The sequence below is a fragment of the Falco rusticolus genome, chromosome 10 (assembly GCF_015220075.1).
Source record: "Falco rusticolus isolate bFalRus1 chromosome 10, bFalRus1.pri, whole genome shotgun sequence".
Lineage (NCBI taxonomy): Eukaryota > Metazoa > Chordata > Aves > Falconiformes > Falconidae > Falco > Falco rusticolus.
In genome coordinates this window covers 25,126,708-25,152,185 of record NC_051196.1, presented here as the reverse complement: position 1 = coordinate 25,152,185, position 25,478 = coordinate 25,126,708, and the positions used below count along the sequence as shown (strand labels likewise).

The following is a 25,478-nucleotide window of genomic DNA, read 5'->3' as shown; positions in this document are numbered from 1 at the left end:
GCTGGAAGAACTGTCGGTGATGTGAAGAGACTCCTCAGACAGCATGCTGGGGTTTAAGTGAGGGGGCTTCCCAGACTCGGAGTGCGCGGGTTTCCAAGGAGCGTGCTCGCTGTGCTGTGCAAGTCACCTTGAAGCAACCCTTGACAGGAATAGAAAAGAAATCGTCAAGTATTATTAATTATAATAGGTTGTTGTTGCTGGTTAAGATTAGAAGAACTTAATTGAAATAGTGTCTTACACTGTAGCGTAGTGTTCTTGAAATCAGGAGCTCGTTCTTGGTGGAGTAAAGTTCTTTGTAGTGTGAAGACATGTCACAGCCTGGCCTCTATACATGCTCAAATGTGTGAAGCTCTTAAACTGAATTGCATTTCTTCTTTCTTTTCTGATACCCTCTGGAAAACATTTTTATGCATTACTAGCTTATCTAGCCTAAGGCCATGCAGCTGGACAATTTAAATGTGTAAATGCAGGCCCTTCCAAAAATGCAGAGCAGGAATAGTGATGCAGGATTTTCTTTTCCATAGGACCATCTTTCTTCCTTACTCTCCCCTTCCGTGAGTTGTTTTGATTTAACACGCCACCGTTTGAAAGGGTATCCTAAAAGACCGTGTTTTACTCGTATTGAATAATGTTCTGCCTCTTTGAACTTTGCCTCTATGTGAAGAACACAGCCAAGTTTTAAAAATGCAGCTGCAAGCTCGAGCTGAAATTCCCCCGGTCCCTCTGGCAGCCTTAATCAGCAAAGTTCTCCCGGAGCTGCAGAAGTTCCTTTCAAGCGCTGATAAAGCGGGACGGGTTGCATGGCTTCGCTGCCCAGCGAGGATTCTGCTGCCTTTTCCAAGCCCGTCTCCCTGCCGTACCATACGGGCTCCACTGCCATACGGCACGAAGGAGCTGGGCTTTGGGGTGGGTTTTTCCACTTTGTACCCCATCAATTCCTGCCCCTGCATGTGTTCCCCTGGGCTTGCAGCTCCCCAGGGGTGTCCTTGGGGAGTGCCGTTTCAAAAGGAGTTCTGCAGCTCCTAAAAAAGGTCGCTCGATAAGGTAGAATGAAAATGCTTAAATGTGAAAGAAAAAAGGGAATTTAATCACGGAACAAAAATGTGATGGAGAAAGATTATTTTGGTCACTGCAGAAGCTTAGTTTTGATATATCCACCACAAAATGCACCTTATGGTGGGATGTGGATGTCTTACTTAACTGAAGCGTTCAGTTCTGAAAAGGTCAATGTGAAATGCTCCGCAGCGACTCGAGTGCTTTGCTGTGGGTTGTATCTATTTTGTCTTAACAGAAAGATTGTCAGAAATTAACACATCTCTCCAAAACAATTTGTTCCTGTCAGACTGGCCTTTTCCGTTCCCATTCATCCTTTCCACTTCAATAACTCTCTGGATGCATCTTGGTCCCTTACAAGTCAGTAGCCAGAGCCCAAGTGGCTCCTTTGAAACTAGTTTCCTCCAGCTCCTCCTTTCTCACAGTGCATAGGATAGCTTACTCCTGCCACCCTCCCTGGGGGGGTGTGCAAGAGTGCTGAGCACAGACGGTCCTCCAAAATGAAGGAATATTGGTCTTTTTTACATTAGAAATGTTGTCATTTAAAATTTCCCCATCTCCTCCTGATTTCATGGAACTATGATACAATAATTGTTGATAGCGTGCCACGTGAAAAATGAAATAGCTGGAAGCCAAATCTATATGTGGCAAATTGAGTTAAAGAAATCTCATAAAAATAAGCAGTATATAAAAACCCAAGGATTTTAAAAGCCGATTATTCTACCAGTGTCCCAGTTTGTTTATTTTATTTCTATGCCAGCGGAGATTCCCTCAGAGATTAACACCATGGACTAATGCACAGATGGGGCCAGAAACTTGAAAGTCATCTGAATATTAAGAATTTAAATCTTTAGCCTCAGTGATTTGAACAGAAAGCCAATTATGAGGCTGAATTAGTTTTCAAATTAAACTGCAATTTAAGGCTTGTGAAATTAATCTTTTAAGGCATATCGTTGCATTTGTGTATATATTCATGCGGAGAATTTGGATTCTGCAATTCTGCCTTGTTCCTCTTCTCCAGCCTGACAGTACAATTCATAAAGAGGTGCCAGGTGTCCTGCAGGTTGTTCTTGCCGTGAAGGAGAAGAGCGGGGGTCGCTGGGTGGCAGGGGAGGAAACAAAAGCGGCAGCACCTGAGATCTGAAGAGGAGACCCTTCATTTTTAAAAACTAATAGGACACTGAGTGAAACCACCTTTCTTCCATTACAACCCATTGCAAAAACACCATAGTGCTGCTCAAAATTAAAACATTCAATATTCTTTTACCAGCTTGGAGGTAAATTAATTTGGGAATTTAGGAAGGTCCTAATTCAACAGGGCACCTGAATGGGTTCATGGACCTGGGCTGACTCGGCTGCTGGTGGTGACGTGGCAGGGGGCAGCCAGGGTGCGCACGGGGGGCACGCTCCCATCGGAGCACTGGGAACTGGAAATAATGCCAGTGCCCTGTGTTTCAGAGAGATCATGTAAAGGTAAAGTCTTCAAGAGCCAGAGGAGAATCTCAGCAGATTCTTCCAGTTGTCCCAGAGCTCTTCACAGGCTGGGTGCATTACTTCTGGGTTTATCACGAGCCTACATATATGCATCCATACCGTGCCTTCCTCAGCTTGGGTAGGTGCTACTCTTATTCTTGCACTTAATATGCCATTAAAAATGGCTTTGTCCAGCCCGACTCTGTTCTCTCACACATTACATTCAGACTTGGGATACACAATATCCTTTTTTAAGTTCTTTTGCTCAGCCGAGCACAATTTTCAGACAAGAAATTGTTTTTCTGCAGACACATGTGGTAGTGCTTTCCATTTTGTTTCGAGGTGAGTGGTTATGAAATCTGTGCTCTTAATTTCCGTTTCAGAAGCATCCAGTCCCAAGAGCAAGGAAGTGAATTATAGGACTGTAGGTGAGAAAAAAATGCAAATCCCCAGACTGATGTTTTTTCCCTCCACAAAAAATGACCAAGTTGATATAAAGGAAAAAAAAAGAGGGAATCATGTTCTGTGACCGCTCTAGAAGGGAGTTACAACACTGCGATAGCCCATACTCTGCCTCCTTTTAACCAGCACTTACAAATAACATAGTATTACATGTATGATAGTATTTGTATTATATGATGTTAGATTGCTTTATTATTTTACGTTATATTATATTGTCAAAATTTAAGGATCGGATCCAAGCCTTGCAGAAGATGTAGTAAGTCTCAGTTTTTGTGCAGCCAAATCTGCATGATTTCGGTTTTTGCATGTGCCTTCAGTTAAGCACAAAACCTAGCCATGGTTTTAGGCACAGTTCAGCAGTGGTGTTCAGGAGATCTTGTCCTTAGTCACGCTTTCTCCAGTTTTTGAATTAGCCTCTGGGAGTCAAGAGGATCCATCTGCAGGGACTCAGCCCAGCCAAGGCTCATCGATTTCTGCAGTGAAAACTATTTGCTCCGAGGCTGAATGTGCTTTTGCCCACCTTGAAGTTCTGCTTCTGTTATTTCTCAGCGGTACGCGGGGTCTCAGTAGGTTGCAGGCTGCTGTACAGGAGTTATCTTCAGCTCTGGCCGTGCCCAAGTGTATGCTGCATTCAGTGCATCCGTTTGTTTTCTCTCCAGAGGTATTTATTTCATTTTAACCATAAGAAGGTGTTACTTCAGTTCCGCATGACAGCAGCATCTTCGGCTTGCTCAGTCATCTCTCCAGACCTGCTTGCTCTCTTTTATTCTCATTAGGTTGGCTCTTGCCTTGTTTGAGGCTGAGAATCTGATGTCTCCGCTAATTAGGAAGCGGCGTCCTTTAGGAATTAGGTTAGCTGCTTGAAAGGTCAAAATTTGCCAATGATTACAAAAATAATGGTGAAAGAGAATGACAGCAGCTATCAGTTGTGACTGAAGGAATATCAATTCAGAAGGAAAATGCTGTTTCTATTGCGTTTTCTATCTAGAGCACGTGGGACGTAGTTTAGCTTAAGTATATTTGCAATTTATTGCCTCTGCAGTAGAGTTTCAGGTGCTTCTGTCATCTTGATGTCTTGCACTCGTTCCTGTTTACCTATATAACTCCTCTCAGCACCTTTGGTGAGTTGGCTCCCCATTTTTCATTTGAAACCCTTAACAATGAGTATGTGAAAGTACTTCAAATCACTAGTGAATATGCTTTTATTTTTTAACTTGAAGATACAGGTTTATTCGCTGAGATGTTTTGGTCTTGAACACTACAGCAGTTCTCCAAGTGCTGTTCTCAAATTCATACTTACTGGCAAGGTAAATTAACCCATAAGGAGCTCTGCGCTGTGCCCTTTAGGCTGCTGCTGGTACCCCAGGTAGGGCAAGTAAAACTAACTTGGGACAGCTCAGTGGCATTGCAACCTGTGTATCTGGACACAGCCCCATCCCGCCCCTCACCTCGCCTCCCCACGATGGGAATGGAAGAATCTTGTTCGCTTTATTGATCAATTAAAAAGACAGGTAGCACAAGCACACTTAAGCATGTTGATTGGTAAGAAAGATCATATTTTCCATAGGAAAGTTGCATGCAGGTAGTCAGGTGTATAGGTGTACTCTGAGGACTTGTTCAGGATCCCCATGTACTCCTCGTTGTAACCTGGGTTTGACATCTTTGCCTTTCTAGCGTGCTCTGTTTCTATTCCTGAGACCTCGTCGCAATGAATAAAATCCCTTAAAGGGGGAAGTATTCCTGTTTGGGGTAGGGGCATGAGATTTCCATCCTCTGGGGGGAAGAGAGCTAGTATCAGGAAATTCTTCTGAATGGAAAATTCTGGCTTGGGGAAATGCTGTAAATTTTACACTGCTTTTTAGTATTTAATCTTCCCATCAACAATTACCGTCTTCTTTCTGTCCAGAATCAGATGCAGAGTATTCGCTAAGTGAGCTTTCCAGTTTGGGATGAAAAAAAATAAGGAGTAAGGGGAGGTTTGTATTAGTACAAAGCCATTATTAACTTGGGTTAATGAAGATCTAATGTAATATGGCCATCACCACATGTCTGCACATAATGATTCAATGCTTTTCTATGGGGGAATGATTAAATTAAGTATCTTGTAGGTCAAAATTAGACTGAGAAGGTTAACCAACCTTTAATGATTCTGCAACCATTTACCAGCCATTAAAAAATACAAACTGTAAGGTAAAGCTGAATAGAGAATCAGCATTATCAGTAAAAACCAGATGAAGTTTTAGCTTTTTCTGTTTATATCACATCAGTAGACAGAGAGGATTGTGTATTTTTATAGTGATATATGGTATAAAGGGCAAAGTGAAAGGTTTTTTTATCTTACTTTTTTTATTTGAATTCCTGGTAAGTGCCCATTAGCTCTTTCTTTTAACATGCATTAAATCTAACTAATGGCTATCAAACCAGCTTAGAAAAATGGTAATTATAAAGCAATTGTAGCAAAGACTTTGGGAGCACAACTGCTCTAAGATACTGTTTGTATGCCTTAAAACTGTGAAAGCTTGGTCTTTACAGAGAAATGAAGTTGCATAGATGGGAGAAAGAGATTGCAGACACCGTGATGTGAATTAGCAGTCCTTGGCATGCTTTGGGACCGTCTGAGCTGGAAAGAACTGAGCTGATTCTCAGATTCCAGAGTCACTGGGGGGGGACACATTTGTTTACGACTGTGTGCTCATCTGCTTATACATACACAGGGCAACTATCTTTCTTGTTTTCCTTATTTTTACTTAACATTGAGAGACTGAACGAGATACAGCGACCCCAACAGTATCTTTTTGCAGCCTTTCACAAGCAGATGCAATTAATTTTAAAATTTATAAACGAAACTGAATATACAGGTAAAAATAATCTCCCTTTGCTTCCATCCTGCCAAAGTCTGTAAGACATTATTTTGCCTATCCTGTAGAAAGCTTAATTAATCTAATGGGAATATTTTCCATAAGGAGTCCTTTCAAGTATCTCTGTCGTGTGTCTTGTCCATTGTTAGATCAAAACAAAAATATCTCATTTGACAAAATAACATCTGGGAGATGCGGTCTCTGGGAAATCAAAGGGAATGCACTGTGAAGCAGCAGATTCTTGGGGTCTTGCCTTTTATTGATAGTTCTCCTTCATCATGCCATATATTAATTTTAACTCAGGTGATATATGAACTTGGCACATTAGTTAATGAAAGCTAATGCGCAGTAATCTTGTCATCACTAGCTGTGCATGATAATTCAATCTGCTTCTCGGAAGAGCTGCTCAACATGCAACAAATTTGATTTAGTATTGACATGATGTACTAGGTTAGGTGTTTTATTTAACATGCCATGTGCCTTATTTGATGAGAAGTGGTTTTCTTTCAACAGGTTATCTACCTGAGCTAGTAGCCAGGTGTGTAGTTTAATACACATACCAAACACCGTCTGGACTGGGTATTCATTATGCGATACACTGCACAGCCTGGGCCAAATTCCCAAGTTTTGGCACGTCGCATTCACTTAATGTTGTCAGTGTGCTTGAGAGCAAGCCCTTCAGAGCAGAAAAATAAAGCTACTGCTTCTCTCATACCCTGAAAGCGTAACGTCCCTCTTGCCCCACTCATACACTTCTGGTGTAGTTCCATCACCGCTGGCAGCGTCTGACCCAGGAGTGGCAGACTGCAGCCTTGGGGTCTTGAGTGTGACTTGGAGGAGTTTGCCCAGTGTTCCTGGTCTGTAATAACTGCTTCCAGTCTCTGTTTGGGGAGGATATGGGGATTTAAAGCTGGATTTCCACTAAAAGTGTACACACATTCTGCAGGCCAGATTGGGCAGCCTCTACTTTTCCCCTTAAACCCTAACTACGCTAGCCTCAGTCCTCGAGCATGTGAGGATTGTGCAGTCTGCCGCTATATATTTGCCTAATTTGTGTAGTCAGAGGGGCTGGATGTGGGGATCTATTTCCTTTATTTCAATATAAAGTATATGAGGCTATATCCCCACGCATAGGACATAGAAACATCACATTATTTACTTTTATAGCAGGTAAATCATCACCAACCATCTTAGTATAGTGGAAGACTTGATATAGCACCCAGAAGATGTTAGACACTGTAGCAGTATATATCCTCATCGCTCTATTGAATACTGTTGTGCACAGATATATGTTTATGTCATTCACTGCAGCACACAGGTATCTAGAGGATATGTCTTGCTTAAAGATAGTCTAAATGTACAGCAAACTGAGTGGAACCTGGACGGTGATGTAAGTTACACCAGCTGAACCCCGGGGAGCCATACTCGGGAGTGGTGCCCTTCAGCACGGAGAATAGGAGGTGCCATCACGCTCTTATCCTTGGGTCAACTTTGCCAGGTGGAAAATGTGTGTGCACAGGAACAGGGGCGGCCAGATCAGCCGCCATCCAGAGTGCAGAAAGGAAGAAGTAATTTGCAGCCAGTTTACAGCAGATTGTGGTCAGACAAGTGGCCCCAGGGAGAGCCAGGGAAGGAAGCGGCTGCTGCAATTCCATCACGTGCTGCCGAGTGCTGCAGCCACACAGGGCCGTTTGCAGAGGACGTTTTATTAAGTTACAAGTTAGTAATTAATGCCAAGTTTCTCTCTTTATTTTCTCTGTGGTTGGGTTTCATAATCGAAATTAAAGATACGAGATAGGGAGCAGATTGCCTCTTGAAATACAGCTCCCTGGTGCTCAGTTCATGACTTTAGAGACATTTGTCCAGTCCCATCTCCCTTTATGGGGATGTAGGTCAGATGCTGTTGAAATAGCCCTTTTTTCTAGAGCAGATGTGCTCAGTCCAATGCTGCCCTGCAGGAAAGAAGCAGAAAGGTCAGGGAGAGCGAAGGAGACCCACTATGCACTCCATCCACAGTATAGCTGCTGTCAGCTCGCCCCACGCCCAGCACAGCTGCAGCCTGTTGGGTTCCCCTGCCAGGCTGGGGACTCCCCGTCCCGCACACATCCTGATTTATTTGGGAAACTACAGTGCAGTCTGAGAGATCCCAGTAAGGAAGACCACAACTGTTTGGTGCCCTTCTCTGAACCTAGTAGCCCAAATAACTTTCCTTTCAGAGCTGTTTCTTGTACTAGAAGTGCATCATGAAATACCACCTGGTTTTTTTGGAATATGTCCTAAGACTGCACGTGTCCTAAAATAGATTCTGTTTTCCTCTTCCACTTCTGTTTTCATTAGCCCCAGGTTTTGACATTCTGTTCAGAGACATTTTCAGTATAGAATGTGTTAAGATAACATATATTCCAAATCAAACATCTCATTCAGCGTATTTCCTATTTAAATTTCTCCTGTACATTTCCCCTGTACTTATCTAAGGGTTGGCTTCTTCATTTGTATCAGTTGTCTCATGTAACTGGTTTTGCAAAAGAGCAAAAAAAGAATGCTTGAAGAGAAAGAAGATTCATTGCTTGCACAGCCTTGTTTCAATTCAGTGTTCCTTCCCTCTCCTGAAGTTTATTGATCAGAAAAATGTTAAAGTTGTTGAATAGTTTGTTTTCATTTCACAAATGTGAATCAGGATTATTGCAGAGAGATAGAAATGTATTCATCATTAGAATTTGCTTTACACATTCATTTATTTTTTAATCTATAATTCTTATTGAACTAAGAAAACTCACAGGAATATGCATCACCACAGAGAACAAAAAGAGCCTGATTGAGCCAGATGGAAGGAGATCAGCAAAGCACTTTCCACAGTACAAAAATACAAACTTACGAGGCCACTTCTTGCTAACACCGAGAAATGTTTTCCCAGAGCCAGGGAGGATACTGAGGGGATTGCATACGCGCCACAAGGCTTAAAGCCACTTGGCTAGGGTACAGAATTTGGGCATGCTGCAGCCATTGGTAGCTTTCCCCCCTCCACGGGGTATGTTTTCGAAGTCTTTTGCAAACCGATGCAAGCTCTCCAGCACTCTGCCCTCTCTGACCTGGTGGCTTGCTAGCTATGTGACCAAGCTGGGGATCTGGGCACATCAGATGAGGCAGGAAGAAACGATGTAGCCGCCTGTCCTCAGGTTTGCCTGTGGCTCACATCTAACCAAATGGGCAGAACACACTCAACTGTTTTTGTAAAACAACGCATGACTCCATCTTGAATCAGCTTAGGTTCTTGTTGGAACCACTTTGCATCTCCTCCAGCACAGCAGGCTCATAAATTGGTTCGTCTGTTCAGGGTTTCCAAACGAGCAGCGTTCAAGCGGTACCTTCCATCTCTCCGTTGTTGCTGTTGGGTTTTGGGGGTCACTAAATGAGGTTGTGTCTGGTTTCACTGTCTCTCTTTGCCTCCCACTTTTCCTTCCAGGTCTCATATCACTAGATTAATCCAATGTTGCGGATTTCTTTTTGTAACCAGTATGTGTCTGCCCTTTTAGGCATTCTCTCCTACCAATATAACAAGCATAAAGCTGGGCCCTATGAGCTCTAGGGGGTCACAGGACCATGCAGCTGCAGGAGTCCATCCAATCAAGTAACATCTTTTACCCTCATAATGATAATTTCCCACTTTAGCAAAACACCCTGCTGCCAAACTCCAGTGATAATGAGCCTGTCACTGCATCAGTGCACTCCCAACTATCTAGAAAGTAGGGATTGCTTTTTGCAAGGCAAATGAAGACACTGATGATTAGCAAGAAACAAACCAACAATTCAATACATCACTGGCCACACATACCAAATCATTGATTTTCTGTCCCGCTGGGTAGCAGCTGTTCCATTTGCTCTGCAGGATTATGGGGTTTTATTCTCTCCAGAAGGGGCCAGAAAGGTGGACTTTTCTCCAAGAACTGGAGGCAGCAGGCAGTTGCTTCCTGTACTGGGTATGGGCATGTTGATGGGATCCTTCTGAAGCTGCTGAGAAGTCTGCTGGGCTTTCCACTATAAAACTCTACTTGTGAATGCATGTGAGTGCAGTGATTGGATTGAAAAAGATGTCCTGTGAGAATGTATGCAATTGCAGGACAAAAAATGCTGCCTTAAAACTTACAATCACTGCAAGAATTAGAAGTTAATCATAGATACCCTCATATGGATTCTCACTATATACCAGTTATGTGTAATCAGTATCCTTACAGATCATCTAGTCTCAGCAGTGTTGCTATTTTCATAATCCTCGCCGTGCCTAGCTGGCTGGATTGAAATGGGATGTCTGCTCCGTAGCATTTCAGAGTAAAATGCATGACCCCGAGTCAATGGGACTGCAGTCTGCTGTGCAATGAGATAGTCCTGATATTTCATCTTCTCTTGTTCCAAGGTACCTACGTGATGACGGTGACAGCAAATGATGCAGATGATAGTACTACAGCGAACGGGATGGTGAGATACCGAATTGTGACTCAGACCCCACAGAGCCCATCGCAAAACATGTTTACTATTAACAGCGAGACGGGAGACATTGTCACTGTGGCTGCTGGACTTGACAGAGAGGTGAGTTTAAAAGCCATTGTACCAGGTTCCCCGTTGTTGAGGGTTGCTGACTTGCAAAGCCCAAACCCTGTCTTGAATACCAAGCCTCTGAAAGTTTGAGTTGCAACATGGAGATCCTGGTCTTTGCTTCTGCAGCAGCTGTGGGGCATCATGGCTTTGATGTGACATTTTTGTCTTAATCCATATCAGTCAATGAAACCCTGGGAGAGTCTTCAAACTCATGAAGCTGGTATTTTCCTTGCGTAAATTTGTATAACTACAAGATGTAGAAAATACTCCAGAAGGAGCAGGAGATGAATAAATTGGCATTTGTCCCCCTTCTGTCAGGGGAAAACTAAAGTGCCAGACATCTATAGCCTTTTCTAGTCTTGTCTTGCTTAGTTCATTGCATGTTTTCTTTGGAAGCAGTTACACAGCCTATACTCAACACGCTGCCTGTTCCGTGATGGTATCCTTGTGTTGTTTCCAAACTGGGAAAATGTCTTCTAGTGATGTTGGTTTTGTGCGAGGCTCTGCCTTTAATGCCTCTTCTTCCAGGCATTGTACAATGTATAGCTTTTCCAAATGCAGAAGAAATTTTGGTTTTACTGACAAGAACGTACTCTGGCAGTGTAAGCTATATAATGTTTCTCAGAGCTCTGCCTTCTGTAGTTGTGAGTATAACTCAAGGACAAAGCCCCTATACCTCATACATTAAACAAAAAATCAATGTAGCATCAGCGGTGGGTCAGAGTGACTGGGGAAGGAGGGGACTGGTGTCAATGGCTGTGAAGGGAGAGAACTCCAGAGGTTAAGTTCTGGTGGTTTTCCCCATCGAACTGTGCAGTTCGTGGAGTGTCACCTGTCCAATGCAGTTAGGAGATCTCAATCAAGTAAAGCATGGAAAGGATCATTTGTTCATTGAGCAGCCAGCCACAGATAGTGTAGCTGCGTGGCAAATACAAAAGTAAGGACCTACGTAGTTCTTGGCCTCAGATGTTTAAGTTCAAGCAGTCCCCAGAGATAACAAGTCCAGTAAAATCCATTTTGAGAGAGCCAGCGTGCTGCATTTCCGAGAGAAGGCACCAGAAACTGGGTTTGTTCTCTTTTCCTTCCCTCCCCTCTGACCGAGGGCAGGGATGGAGTGAGAGGGAGGCTGCACATGCAGGCTGGTGCCTGGGATTCCTGCCTGGGACACCAAACCCAGCGGTGAAAACCTCCAGCCCCTCGGAGATGTTTTTCCCTGCACATCAGCCCGAGCGGCGTGTTTTGGTCCCACTGCAGAGTGCTCTGCCAAGCACTGGCTGACAGGCATTGCTCTGCCGCGGTCGGTGCCCATTTCATTCTCATGTCCGGGGCCACTGCTTTGCTTCGGAGCTGCAGGGCAGCTTCGGGAGGAATCCTGACTGAGCCGCTGCTGGGAGCGGATAAAAGCACCAGCAGCAGCTCAGAAGCAAGCGGAGCGCCCCGGGGCAGCCAGTGGGACCAGCATGGGGACGGGGCTGCTGGCTGGGAACAGCACAGATTTGGGGCTTGCCCAGGGCACAGTTTCAGGGCGAGCCAGCCCAGGGGTAGACACTGTGTGAAACAGCTTTCCAAGGAGAAGGTCGGGTGAGCAGAGAGCTTTCCAGATGTGAAGGCAAGAAGCAGAGCTGGGGGAGCAGGAGGAGCACCAGAGCCCGTTCCTTCCCACCTGACGTGGCAGACTTGGCAAGCACAACCTAGGGCAGGTTTGACCTTTCCCTGCTCTTTTTATTTAGAGAACCAGAAAGTTAGCTGAATCTTAAGCAGGTAGATTATCCTAGGCGATGCTGAAGCCTGCAGCATGCTTGCAGTCGAAGAGGAGAACCAAGCGCTGTAGAAATTGCTGGCAGCCCTCAGGGGGACGGTAGCAGAGTACTGGGAGGAAAGATCAGAATTCTGGCAGGAAAATGCTGATTTTATGGAAATGACAGAACTGTTATTGCCCCCTTGACATCAGTGGGGGCCAGCATTTTAGTGTAGGGCTTTATGGGTACAGAAAGGTCGTTGGTTTATATTAATTTCAAAGACATACATCGGGATAGCTTGGTGGGAGAGAGGTTTTAATCTCAGCAAATCAACTGAAAAAAGAGGCAGGTGATAATTAGGGGGAAAGGATAAGGCAAAATGGTCGTCTTTTTTCCTATTTATCTTATTGCATCTGAAGTATTTTAAAAACTTGCAGGGGAACCATATGCTTCATGTTAGTTCCCCTGTTGCACTGGGTCTGGGAAATCCAGGCAAGCTGGCGCGTTGAAATATGGTGTTGAGTGTCCCAAGCCGAGTACCAGGTTGGGCAAGGGACCCTTGGATCGAGAAACAATCAGCTCTGGGCATAATCCTGGGGCTGCCCTGAAGCTACAGGACATGGTTATTCCCAGCGGTCTCTGCTGTGTTTCAGGATTGCATCTGGGTTAGCAAAAGTTTCTGGTTTATTAACATAGAGTTGTATTAGGTCTAAACTGATAAATGTGTTTAAACACTCCCATAACTGTACTACAGATTGGTTTTTTGTTTTTGTTTGTTTTTCCTGAAATCTTGAGAAAGCTATTAGAGAAGTAAATTTGGTTTTGCTGCTGACATTTTCTTGTTGTTAGGAAAAGGAGCCGAAGAGCAGTATTTGGAATGCAGATTTGTGTAAATTAAAATGTTAACAAATCTGACCTATTCAGCTGAAACTACTACAACCAAGATAAATTCCCTGGATACCAGTTATTTCTCCAAATGCTTATTGACACATTTATCAGTGCCTATGACACTATTATGTTAAGCTGTGTCTAAACAGAACCAACCGTTCAGTCTCCGTTGGACCCTTCTACCTTGCTCCTGCAGTGCAAAGGTGCCTCAAAGCAGGAGCAAAAATAACTGTCCGAGTTATTCTGCATCTGAGAGACAAGTCCATGTTCCAGATCCAGCATTTGTCTTTCAGGGAGGAGAAAAGTCACTTCAGAACTGGTGTTTCTAGCTCAGTATTCCTGTTGACTTTCTGATACTTGCAGCATCTCCACTTAAATATTGGTTCTTTACTGATTTCTTACATTATCTTCAATTCATGAAACGTCCAAGAAACCGGACGGAGCGTTTCAGCTTGTGTTTTGTCATGAAAAGTGTTTTGGTTAACCTGCAAGAAACCTGTTTTAAGACAAATTCATGTAGTTTGCTGCTGTTTCTAAACCCTCATTTCCACAAACCCAGGAGGAAATTAAAAACTCAGCCTCTCAAATTGTGCTGTTCTCTCTAAATGTGTCTGACACTGAAGATAGCAAAATGAAAATCCAAGGTATTAAAATATTGATGGCTTTAAAGTTATCTTACCTGGTTCCCATTAATCTGGATGTAAATATGGTTACAATGCTCTGTGTCCATTCACTCATTATGACTGCACTTAATTGAATGGATCCCCAAGGAAGATAAAGATAATTGGACTGCACTTCATAAAAATTATTAAAGGAGGACGGTTTAGCAACAGCCTGATTTAAGCTCCTGGATGCCTAAGGGTGAGAAATGCCAAAGGTGGAACAAAGGACCGTCTATCCCTTGAACTAACAGGGAAAGTGATAGGGATTTGGAGTGCGTCAGAGGTTCAAAGGTACGTTCAGCCAGCCAGGCTTAGATGGAAAGGTTAAAAGCAGCTACTTGCTGTAATACAGGAAAACGCCAGGGAAACACAGGAAATCTGTAGCTGATTTAATCAAACTAGGAGGGAAAGATCAGATAGTGGTGGGAGCACAAAACGTGTGGATTGCTAGGGAAGGCAGTGAACACAGGAGGTGAACAAGGGGTAACACCATTCAGGGGTAGGAGGGGACCATGCTAGCTTATTTAATTTATGGCAGGCTGCTGCAGAACTGGGTGGTGCTACTAGGAGACGCTACCCAACGGATAGCTTAATTTAGCAGCGCATCTGAATTCCAGATTCCATTGCTCTCTTCCCGCGCCCCCCCCCCTCCCCCCACTGGAAAGAAAATAACAAGAGGGAAGAAAGGGCCAGCTGTCCCCAGCTGGGGCTCAGAAACAGGAAGAACATGCAGATTTCTGTTTGCCATTCTGAAAAGTAACATTTCTCCTTATAACCATACAAAAGGGACCAGATCTATTGTGCGTGTTATCTCATTTTGCCCACCGCTGCTCATGCTGGCGTCCCAGGCGGGGATCGAGCCCAGACTGTCGGTCTGGTGGGGAGCTCCTGGTGCAGTAATTCAGCTCCATCAGCTCTTTTGATTTCTCTGGTGGCAGAATATCTGTCTCAGTAGCACAGTAAACCTGCACTGGGGCTATAGTATAGGCAATATCATCCTCTGAAGAGCTTCCCTAAATATTTTATGAACACAGACCTGCAGCAAGCAAGAGGGGAAAAAAAAAAAAGAAATGAGAGAAGAGGAGCTGGTTGATCCCACGCTCTGCTGGCAGGCCAATAAATGTCGAGACATCTCGGATATCATCCAGGCTTATTCGAGATAATAAGTATTTCGGTTCTGCAGTGCTTGTAGTGTAATGTTGCTAACTTTTTGAGATCTCCTTTAGAAATGAGTCCCTTCCTGGCACATTCATCTTGTGTTGAAGAAATGAAGAAAGCCAGGAGCTCTGAGTTTCTTCTTCTGAATTTCTGTGTGTTTGTATTTCTTTTAAAAGCAATTGGATCTCTGCTGCTGCAAATGCTTTTAAAAATACATGAAATCCGATTCTATGATTACAGCACTTGGCTTTCCAAAAATGTAATGTTGCTAGTCTTTCTCAAGTGAGTGAAAGATAAAAGAGAGAGCCTGCCAACAACTGAGTTAGTGGCTTATTTTATTTATGAATGAAATGGCAGGATTTTTCTGGGGAAAAGTTCTTCCTGTTAACAGAGATGGTTGATTTCTTTTCCAACAATCTGGGTTTGGTGCAACTAGACATTTCTGATAGAGCAGAAATTTGAAATGTTATGTTAAGGGGGAAAAAAGGTACTCTGCTCCTTGGAAAACTGATAGGAGATTGGATTTTACCATCTGTAGTAACTATTTTGGGTACATTTATCCCCAGGTCATTGCATTAGCTTGTCAAAACCTCCTTGTTACTTCATTTCAGACGTTGGCTGGGAGTAAACAACACATTGCACTGGTGATAGGAATTAGTTTAGTTGTTGAGACTGATATAATTCACCCTCATGAAACAGTCGTGTAGATGGCAATCCACTAGTTTGAGATTACCCAAATACAGGGGGTTTAATCCGCATTTATGTCTTCCAGCCAGCTGATACTCTAGGTGTAGCCGCCAGGTAACGCAGGCTGAGCCTTACTGTCTGTACCAGGAAACTTTCCTCTGACAGGAGAGTCCAGGAGTTTCAATCCTTTTTCTACCCCTGGAATATAACAAAAGAAATTTATTCTATTGTAAATTATCTCCACCTGTTAATTATTTCCCCTCACTGCATATCAATGTGATGTTCTGCAGAGCTGTGCCTCCTCCTCTGAGCAGGGCTGGAGAAACATCTGCTGCAGCGTAAGGCTGAAGGATCTTGACACAATACGAGTGATACTTGAGTGAATCCGTGCAGCAGATTATCAGTCGTGTATGTGTACTGACAAAATACAAAGAATGAGAGAAAGCGACATCCAAATGGCTTGACTGCAGCCTAGGAGTTTATGTTTCCCATTTTCCTCACTCAAATTAGCCATCTCCGAGGAGCAGTAAGGACTAATGCAAAATTGGTAAGAGGATGTCACCTTCTGACAGGCACAAACTAGCACGCACCGTGTTTGCTATTTGTATCTATTACAGGAGTCCTTTAAAGTGAGAGGGATTCTGGGTTTCATGTTCTTTCCATTATTTTTTTCTGGAGAAGAACTAAAACAAGGTGGTTAGGTTCTGCTGAGCCACAAGTATCTTGCTTTTAAAGGTGGAGTTCCTGTACCACTGCATTAAAACATGCACAAAAATGCATCTGCAGCTGAACTCACGGGAGGAGAGAGTGAGTTAAGAGATTAGTAAGTATTTTGCCAGTGAAGCTCATCCATTTCTATGAATTTGAACCACAAGCCCCTGTATTTAGCTTGCAGGCTCACAGGCTCCCAAAATATTTTCCAATGACTGAGATGAAGGGTTGTAACAGAATTCCAAGGGTAAGTGGCTTTTCCACTTCTCACAGCACTCGAGTAATGATTGGAAGCCTTTGTGGAACATGTCTTTAAGCCAGACATAAACTACCAGAGTCTTAACAGGGATAAGCAGGTAAAATACTCCCGCACCCGCTGCACAGCAGGTCAGGCTGTGTGTTTTACTTGTCCCTCCTAGTCTTGGCCTTAACGTGTCCGACAGCTTCCCTGTGCTGTTGGGAAGCGTTTTGCCCCTGCGCTGTCTGCCCTGCTGCCACATGCCGTCCCAGGGATTCGTGGTGCACAAAGTCACTCGGGGGGGATGAAAGCCGCTCTGTAAATGTCATTTATCACTGAATACTGTGTTATTCTTGATACCTTGTAATTTTTCAGGTCCATGTAACAAAAATGTAAATACTGAAGCTTTATATATTAATACGCCTGAAACCATTACTTAAAGATAAAACTGGTTAAATTATTCAGTTATAAAATTATCCCATTTCCACAGCAGCATATCCTGTCAAAGGAAGAGCTGATTAGCCATAAGCTGAATTTAGTCAGTAGATATATGCTTGATTCTGGTTTATGTTTCTACATTGTACATAGGACTGATTTGAGCTTGCTCCATCATTCCAGCGTGCATTTCATTTTCTCATTACAGACAAGAATTACCTTTTTCAGCAAATTATGGTGAGGAGCACTACCACTCATCAGTGAAGAAAGTTCATTTTATTAACCCCATTTAGCGCCTTTGGAAATGCGTTGTGCACCCCATGGAGGACCACTTGTAGTAATTTGAGACAGCAGAAGTTAGCGGATGGGTAGGGCTCAAATCTGCTCCAAGCACTGCTGGTCCAGCACCGCTTAATGTATTCCTCGGTAGCCCTTGTTGCAGGATGGGGAAGATATGAATGAAGCCTCATCATAGAAATAACGCCTTTTTTTTTTTTTTTTTTTACTTAAGGGAATTATGTCACTTTTCTGAAGCCTTGTTACAGTACAAATACAGTACAGAGTACAGTACAGTACAGAGACGTACAGAAAGAGTATGTCTCCCCGTCTGTGTTTCTGCAATAGATGGCTGTGTGTCTTTCTGGTGAGTGTTACCAGAATCATCTGTACCTTTTGGTCTTCTGCATGGTTGCAGCAACTCTCTAAATATGATGCTGTTGATCATGTTTTGGAGCTCGTGTGTGTGGAAAGGTTTTTCTGATTGGTTTTCCTTGATAAAAAACTGGTAGCTAGGTGGACTAGTAAAACGGATAGAGGAAGAGCTCTGAGCCGTGGGCCTTGGAAGACAATAGCATGAGCGTGTGCTTCACTGAAAAAAAGAGTGTTTGGAGATGATAAGAGAAACTTACGAAGAATAAAAGAGCTTTCCACAAAAAGAGGCTGGTAAATAGCTTGGGACCTGTGGGAGTCCAATGAGTAGATAGGAAAACAGCCATGGTGTTTACCTCCCAAGAAAATTCACCAGCAAGATGATGAGGATGCAAATGTAATGGGCTGGAGACCAACTACTTATACAAATTGTGATGATCTGTTGGCAACATTTGAAAGTGAGTTTGTGTAAACTCGGCCTAGATGAGGATTCATCCACACATATTCACTCATTATCCTCCCTGTGCTTAGACACTAATGGTCCTGTCATCGCTGGGGGATTTAGGAAGTTAATAACATTGACAAGCAAAGATAAACACTAATGGAGGAAGTAAGATGGTGCCACAAACACGTATTTAATCATATTGCCCGGACAGGCAGAGCACACTTTATGGCCACCTGTATTTCTAATCCTTGACCAATAGATGTGTGACATTTAATCCTTGATACCTCTGCTTTTGGCAAAGGAGCACTTTGCATGCCCTGGAAGAGCAGAGCAGAGCAGGGCCTGTTTGGTTAAGCCAGCTGCCCAGTTCGATAGTTTCCATGAAACCTTGTCATGCTCTTCCCATTATTTCAGTGTATGCAGCACAAACTCGTTGGGATCCAGAAAATCGTGGGCAACCTGCTGCCAGCAGAAGCAGTCCTACCAACTTTTTAATGCTAATTTTGAACTTGTCTTCAGTAATTCTTTGCCTGGCTGTTGGCATTGCTGAAGTGCCTTATTCATGACTGAGACACGCTGAGTCTTCTTCACTGCTCCTCTTGCCCTTTGATGGAGGAGAGCATCAGAGGTGTCTGTGAGGGATGAAGAACGACCCATGATTTTGTGGCCATTTCTGTCCTCTTAAGAAGCTGGCTTCACGTTTGGAGACCAGTTGCTGAGGAGACTTCATCTGTCCCGATGAGTCTGACAATCCCTGTGCTCCAGTGAAACACAGCTGTTGAAGGAGCTGCTGGGGAGCCCACCCTGGCACCAGAGCACTTCTCTGCAATAAATATCTGCTAAGGTGAGCTGCCACACACGGCTTGAATTTGCTTGGCCCTGCTGCTGTCGTAGGGCATTTCATTCCCCATCAAATTCTGGTTTTAATAAAGAGGATCAAACAGAGCAACAGTGCTGCTTTTATCGGTCTAGTTGTTCTGTGAAGTTTTCAGCTCGGGTCTCTGTGCATTGTGTGGCTTTCTGAAGATGTGCACAGAAGGATGCTTTAACCAGATAGACCCTGTATCTAAACAGATACATTGTGTAAAAGTAAACCTACAGCCAGTTTACATCTCCCATGGAGCTGATTCCACCAAGAATGAGTCCTACCCTTTGGCTGAAACGAAGAGTTTCCTCCGATCCAGACAGTGCACAGAGGCTATTTGCTGCCTGCCAGAGTAGCTCGCCATTGGTTTTTGTAATTCTTTTTTTTCATTTGGCTTAGGCTGTCTGTCGCGACGGAGGGAAGACACAGTCACTCAATATGAGTGATCAGCAGACTTCCTTTATTGTACCTTACAGTCACCTTTTATGCCTTCTTATAATTAGCTCATACATATTACAAAAGTTAAGCTCATTATTGGTTAGTTGCCTAAACACCAAGCCCGCCCCTTGTTTCTCTTCTGTAGTTTTCTGTTCCCACCTGCAACATTCTTTTCCCACCAAAATCTTCCTGTTATTGTGTAACGAGGACAGCCAAAGACAGTGTATTTTGCTTTACTTCAGATAGGCTGAGAGCGATGTGCATTTTTGTTCAGCCAGCTGGACTATGTCTATGTGACCCTTTTCAGCTAGCCAGTTATCCACAGCTGTCTTTTATACACCTGGCTTTCTTTAATTATTGTTAGCATTTAGGTGCTACAGTCTCTGGAGGAGATGCTACTGATTTGCATATTAAACTGTAATGACCTCTTATGCATATTTGGGCAAGCTATTGAAGAGATGTTATCAAATTGAAAAGCTGCATGATTTGGGGTGGACCTACTCAGATAAAACAAACATTTGAGTTTAATTGGATCCGATTATAGAGTCTGAGCAAGAATAGGACTGATACCCAACCTATTCAGTTCTCTTTTTTTAAGCGTGGAAATCTTCAGAGCGTCTTCCATAAGAAAATTCCACATATACTAATAGTCTATAGAGCCTTTACTTTCTTCACACACATTTAGTATGTTCAGAGAGTTCTGGTACAGTCTGGTTGCACTTGTTTCAAGTTGCTCATGAATCCCACCTCTGACTACAGTGGGTTGGTTTATACATTATTCAGTAGTAAAATCCCAGCTGAATAGGGAGGAGGAAGAAAAAGTTAAGTATCGGAGTGGAAAGCTCACCAGGTCCTTAACATAATCTCTCTGGTTCAGACCTGCATTTCTTTTTCCATTTGAGCTTGTCTTACACTGGAGAAGAGTGTATCATTCCAATTTTAGATAGAAGACTACCTGCTCAGCTCCAGCAGATTTAAAGTTTTTCTTCTGGTACATCACATACTTCCCAACAGCCCCTTCCCCTCTCTAAAGGGATTATTGTCTAAATCTGCACCAGGTCAAGTGAAATAATTAAACACAAGCTGGCTCCACTAATTAACTTATCCACAGACCATTGTCTGTTATTAGCATTTTAAAGAGAGACTTTGTTAAGTCTTTCTTCTTAGATCTAGTACCATTTTTTTAATAACACAACTCATTCCTGTAAGCATATTTGGCTACATTTCTTACTAAAATATTATCTTCGACACATTTGCCAGAGCATGAATGAGTTTACAGGATGTTTCAGCCTGCAGCAGTGACTTTTCTTAACAGAACATAAGAAAAAGGCAGCTTAAATGCAAAGGAATGTAACTGTCAGAAGCCCAGATATAGTCTTGTATTCCAAAAGTATTCTTAAAATGGAAAGTTATCAGTGTAAACAACACGGAGACTATTACGTGCTTTGTAAAATATAATTAAAACAGTGATATGTCTAGTGTCTTTATAGTACATCTCATCTGAGCTTTGGAGCAGCGCCAGGATCATGGAGTATGTAGTTGCTGGGGATGTGGTACTTCCAAAAAGGCAGAAATGTGTGCACAGGGACAAAAATGTGGGAGTTTGCTATTCTGTGCCACAAATACTGTCTAATGCCTTGAGTTCTGTACTAATTAGTATCCAAAAAGGTGCCAGAACGTGGCTCTTTGAAGGGGAGAGCTGTTCTTGTTAAGACGCTTCCAAGCATCACTAGACTGGCTGTAAATAATCACAATGTCAGGTACCGAGGTTTGGGATGTTCTCCGTTCACTGCAGGTTAGGAGAGGGTCTCAGATAAGGCCTGCCAGGGGCCATGTGCAGGCAGAAGGTGCTGTGTGTTGTTTTTCCCAGAATTGCACCTTAAAGCCTCTAGGAGCTTGTAGCAGCGGAGCAGCGGGGCAGTTTGTTCTTTTGTCATAGTAACCTCACCATTTTTGCTCCTAATTTTTAGGCTAAATATTTTCCTTTCATTGTTGTTCTGTTGTTCCAATTTTGAAAAAATTGTGGGGATTTAGTGCAAGAAATCCTCATTAAGTAGAGTGTGTTGTCAGTGCGATGATGTTTTATTCAAGCTATTCATTTTTTGCACTTAAAATGCTTTCTGTTCCAAATGCCTTTCTAGAAAAATACGTGTAGTTTTCAGTTAAAGTAAACAGGCCGCATACTGAGTGACCTCAAATCCTATTGCTAAAATTTAGAAGGGGAACTAATTGGATAAAAATGTGGTGATTCATACCATACAGACATTCAATAAGTTGGCCTTTCCAGTCTTAATTTATACAGCTCTCTGAAAAATAAATAGAGTGCAGTTTCACATTCATACCAACGTGGAATTCGTGAGGAAGACTCTTGGTTTAAAGGTTAAAGGTTTGGGCGGATTCTCCAACAGGGGTAAACTGGCCAGGCTGATCTCTGTTGCCTGAAGATAGGAAGCAGGGTTGGTAAGTTCAACAGTGAGTGACTCCTGTAGAGTTGGGAAAGCTTTTCTGGTACGTACCTGCTTTTCTAAATGGAGAGTTTGGTACCACCCAAGCAAGCATATGCCAGATAAAATGCCTGCCTAGGAAGCATTGTTTTCGCCTTCTAAAGGTGAATTTCAGAGAGATAAGACGAGCAGCATCCTTCTCTCTTTAACTCTGTGCCGACCCTGTGGTTTGCTTGCAGCAGAGTAGAGCTGGCCCAGCCATAGGGATCTGCAGTGTCTGAAATACCCTACAATATATTGTAGGTGGTTTGCTCACAGGGGAGCTTGTGCCAAGGTGAGCTGAAGTAGCAGATGAGAGGATACTCCACGCGTTATTTATTCTGGAAGTGCTTTGTTTTGGCGATGTGTATGTTTCTGCAATTATTTTAGCCATTAAACTTCAGCCCTGAAAATGCATTCATCTGGGCTGATTCCATCTCTCTGTGGCCGTGGCAATGCAGAGGAGTGTGATGGGAAATGTGTTACAGGGTTTGTAAATTACATGCGGTTTTTTCCCCCCTTAATGTTTGATACCAGCAGACGTGGTGTTTGACAGAACAGGTAACGAACAGCATTCGCTTGTTCATCAGCAGCTAGATGTGGTTGGAATGAGCGCATATTGGAGCAGAAAGAGAAAATCTGGAAGGGTTACCAGTGCTCCTAGCTATCGGAAAATCTGCCCTATGAGACAAGAAGCAGAGGTAGTGTGCATCAGCATGTGCTGGAGAGGCACTGAATGTATCCAACGTACCAGCTGTTTGCAAAGCAATCGCTGCCCTGACCGTGACGCGTATAGACATACCTAAACTGGCTTGCCATCACCAAACTTCACTAGTGCCAGTGAAATAGCCTGGAGACCAGGGAAACTTGCAGGACAATGGATGGATCTTTGGGTTGGTGGCCCGCCTGCAGCTCCTTTGGCTGTGGCAACATTTCTGTGAACCCCCAAACTATAAAGCTGGAGATTTCTCTCAGCAATATCTGTGGGAGCGGGAACTGAAGCATCAGTAATCATGTAGGTGACCCTGATTAGTCAGGAAATTCCCCTTAAGAGTTTCCCACCCCCAGATTAGGACAAAAAAATGAGTTTTTAAAACTGTAATCATGGGTCAGGAAAAAAGCTGGAGAGAATCAACAGTTTTTATTTTAATATCTGCAAAAACGTCACATTGACATTGGTCTTCTAAAATGATGTTTGATGTTTTAAAAGATCTATTTTTGTCAAAGTTATCTCAAGCCATTAAAATCACTTTTAAAGGGACTATTTTGTAACATGAAAATAAATTCCAAGTGAGGAAGAGGTTTTGAATGCCTTTTCTTGGGAGCAGTTTCACTCTTAGCATCTTCTGATGGAAAACCACTTTGTCATAATATTCTCCACCAGTTTTCATCCTCAGGCTCCTTCAGCTCTCTATATGGTCTGTGCCACTACTGTCATCCCACCATATCAAAATGGGTATTTAGGGATGTTCTTCTGAAAACTAATTCCACTGTTTGCAATAAGAGCCTATTAATGTAATTCAGAGTGACCATTGCCTGCAGTATTAGCATCTTCAAAGGCTGACTGACAGATTTGAGAAATGGATTTTGCATTATTGTGCTGACCCCAGATGCTGTACCAGGGCAGGTTTAGAGAGGAGCACAGGCACGGTGCTTTTCTTACGACATCCATCGGAAATAAGGTGGGCTAAATTACATCCTTAATAACCAGATGTGCAGGGGAGCGTTCAGGGAAAATGCATCAAAACATCTTGCAAAAACTCATTTAAAGTTACATAAATTATTGTTTGCATTTTCACATGTAGTTATTTTCAAGTCTAACCAACTGTATCTGTTTGGAGTGGCCCTAAATACATACATCATTACATAAACACAGAATTTGTTTGGGGATTTTTTCCAGTGAGGTCCAGGCCCTGTTTACTTCGCAGGATTGCACAGACTGTGAGAAGGAGGTGTCTGAATTTCAATGGGACATTTTGACACAGAAAATCCCATTCTTAGTATGTTTGGTGTTTCTAAATCATATGGTGACAGCTACCTTAAAAGAAGGCGCAGTAAATAATATGGTACATTTTTTTGTTAGAGAAATCTGAATGTAAGTAGAAAGTCCAAGCGGGTGATTACATGTCATTTAACATTTTTCACCCCCTTTCAGTACAGCCAGCCAACATCTGGAGCATGCTGATGCACTGTACAGGCGTTTTGCTGACAGGCTTCCCAGCAGCATATTAGTTTGCTGCTTATTCGGAAAGGCAGACGATTGCTGTTCGAGGAGAGGGCTGTGTCGTGATCTGCGGTGATAACGCCACGAGCCCGCTGCCCATGCGTTATCGTCTCGCAGGATGCAATTACCTGATAAAGGGTGATGTTCTCTGTAGCCGTGCATTGGCTATATGCCGCTGCAAGTCCAGTCCGCAAAGTTCAATCCAGTGTTCAGAAGTCCTTAAGTACCATTGAAGTGTTCTCTAGCAGGTCCCCAGGTTTTATAAATGAGAAAATAAACGAAGTGACTCAAGGCGCCGAGACACTCGTCTCTGCCTTCTCTTTTCCAAACCAGAATAAAACGTGAAAGAGTAATCTGAAAGACATGATGGGTTTTATTGAAGAAATAATCACAGAGTCACTTATCAGAATCAGGAAACCTGTTTTATCCTTTGTTGCATTATAAATAAGAGTTATATTTGTTCTTGGGAAACGAGCCTGAAGAACACTGCAACGTGTTATTGGGAGTGACGCATGGGGAGCGACTGCAGACATACCGCCTGTCTGTTCCATTAGGGGATGGTTTTTCTTACCTTTCTCTGCTTTCCTTACCGGCAATGAGTTGTTCTAGCATTTCAGCAGCATGGTCTGACCCGTTTATGGGGTTGCTCGTGACTGGGTCTGAATTCAAGGCTGACGGAGGGGAGGGTGCTGGCTGCCAGGCAGGGAGCGTGGGGCAGGGGGAGGCAGGGGCTGGGCTCTCCAGCTGCGCCCTGGCTGGCTGGTGGCCAAGGGGGGCTCTGCCTCTGCGGGGGGAGCACCGCTGGCCAGGTCAGCCCGCAGTGATGCTGCGGGTGTGATGGGACAGGAGAAGGTGGCAGAAACATCTGCCCTGCGTCCTTGCCTCTCCAGGAATGGGGAGATACAAAGGAGGACAAGGGTGGGGATAAAACAGAAGGAGGAGGAAGAGGCAGGATGTTGGCACAAAGGAGTCTCTGCAGTTACTATTTTTTATCCTTTTTCCACTCTTGATGTGAACTGTGGCAAAAGCTATAAGCTCTGGGTTCAAAGGAATACAGAAAATGCCATCCTGGAAGAACCCGTCTAGTTCAGCATCCTCTCATGATGCGGGCATCTGTCAGAGCTTCAGGCACGAGCTCTTGGAGCTCTGTATTTGGTGGTTATGTCTCACACTAGGTGATTAGATGTAAAATTACACAGTATCATCCTAACTTGGAACATAAAACCACTTCCATGCTCTGTCTTGACTGTTCATACATTTCTTGGCAGAAGCTGTTGCAGACACCAGCTTTCAATCCTTTCAAATTAAATGTCAGTTGATGGCGGAGTCGTCGTCAGCACAAGCGTCCTGCTCGTTCTGCTTCCCCTGGCGCTGGAGAGTGGCTCTGCACCTCCTGAGCTTGCTGATGAGCAGCTCAT

General features: G+C 43.5%; 1 protein-coding gene across 1 annotated transcript in view; it reads left to right on the top strand.

Annotated features, from left to right (window-relative positions):
* Positions 1–25,478, top strand: part of CDH4 (cadherin 4) — a 462,285-nt gene that overhangs the window by 372,085 nt on the left and 64,722 nt on the right. The window contains exon 7 of the mRNA XM_037401839.1: positions 10,258–10,430. Coding sequence (XP_037257736.1) covers positions 10,258–10,430 — 173 coding nt within the window. The remainder of the gene's footprint in view (positions 1–10,257; positions 10,431–25,478) is intronic.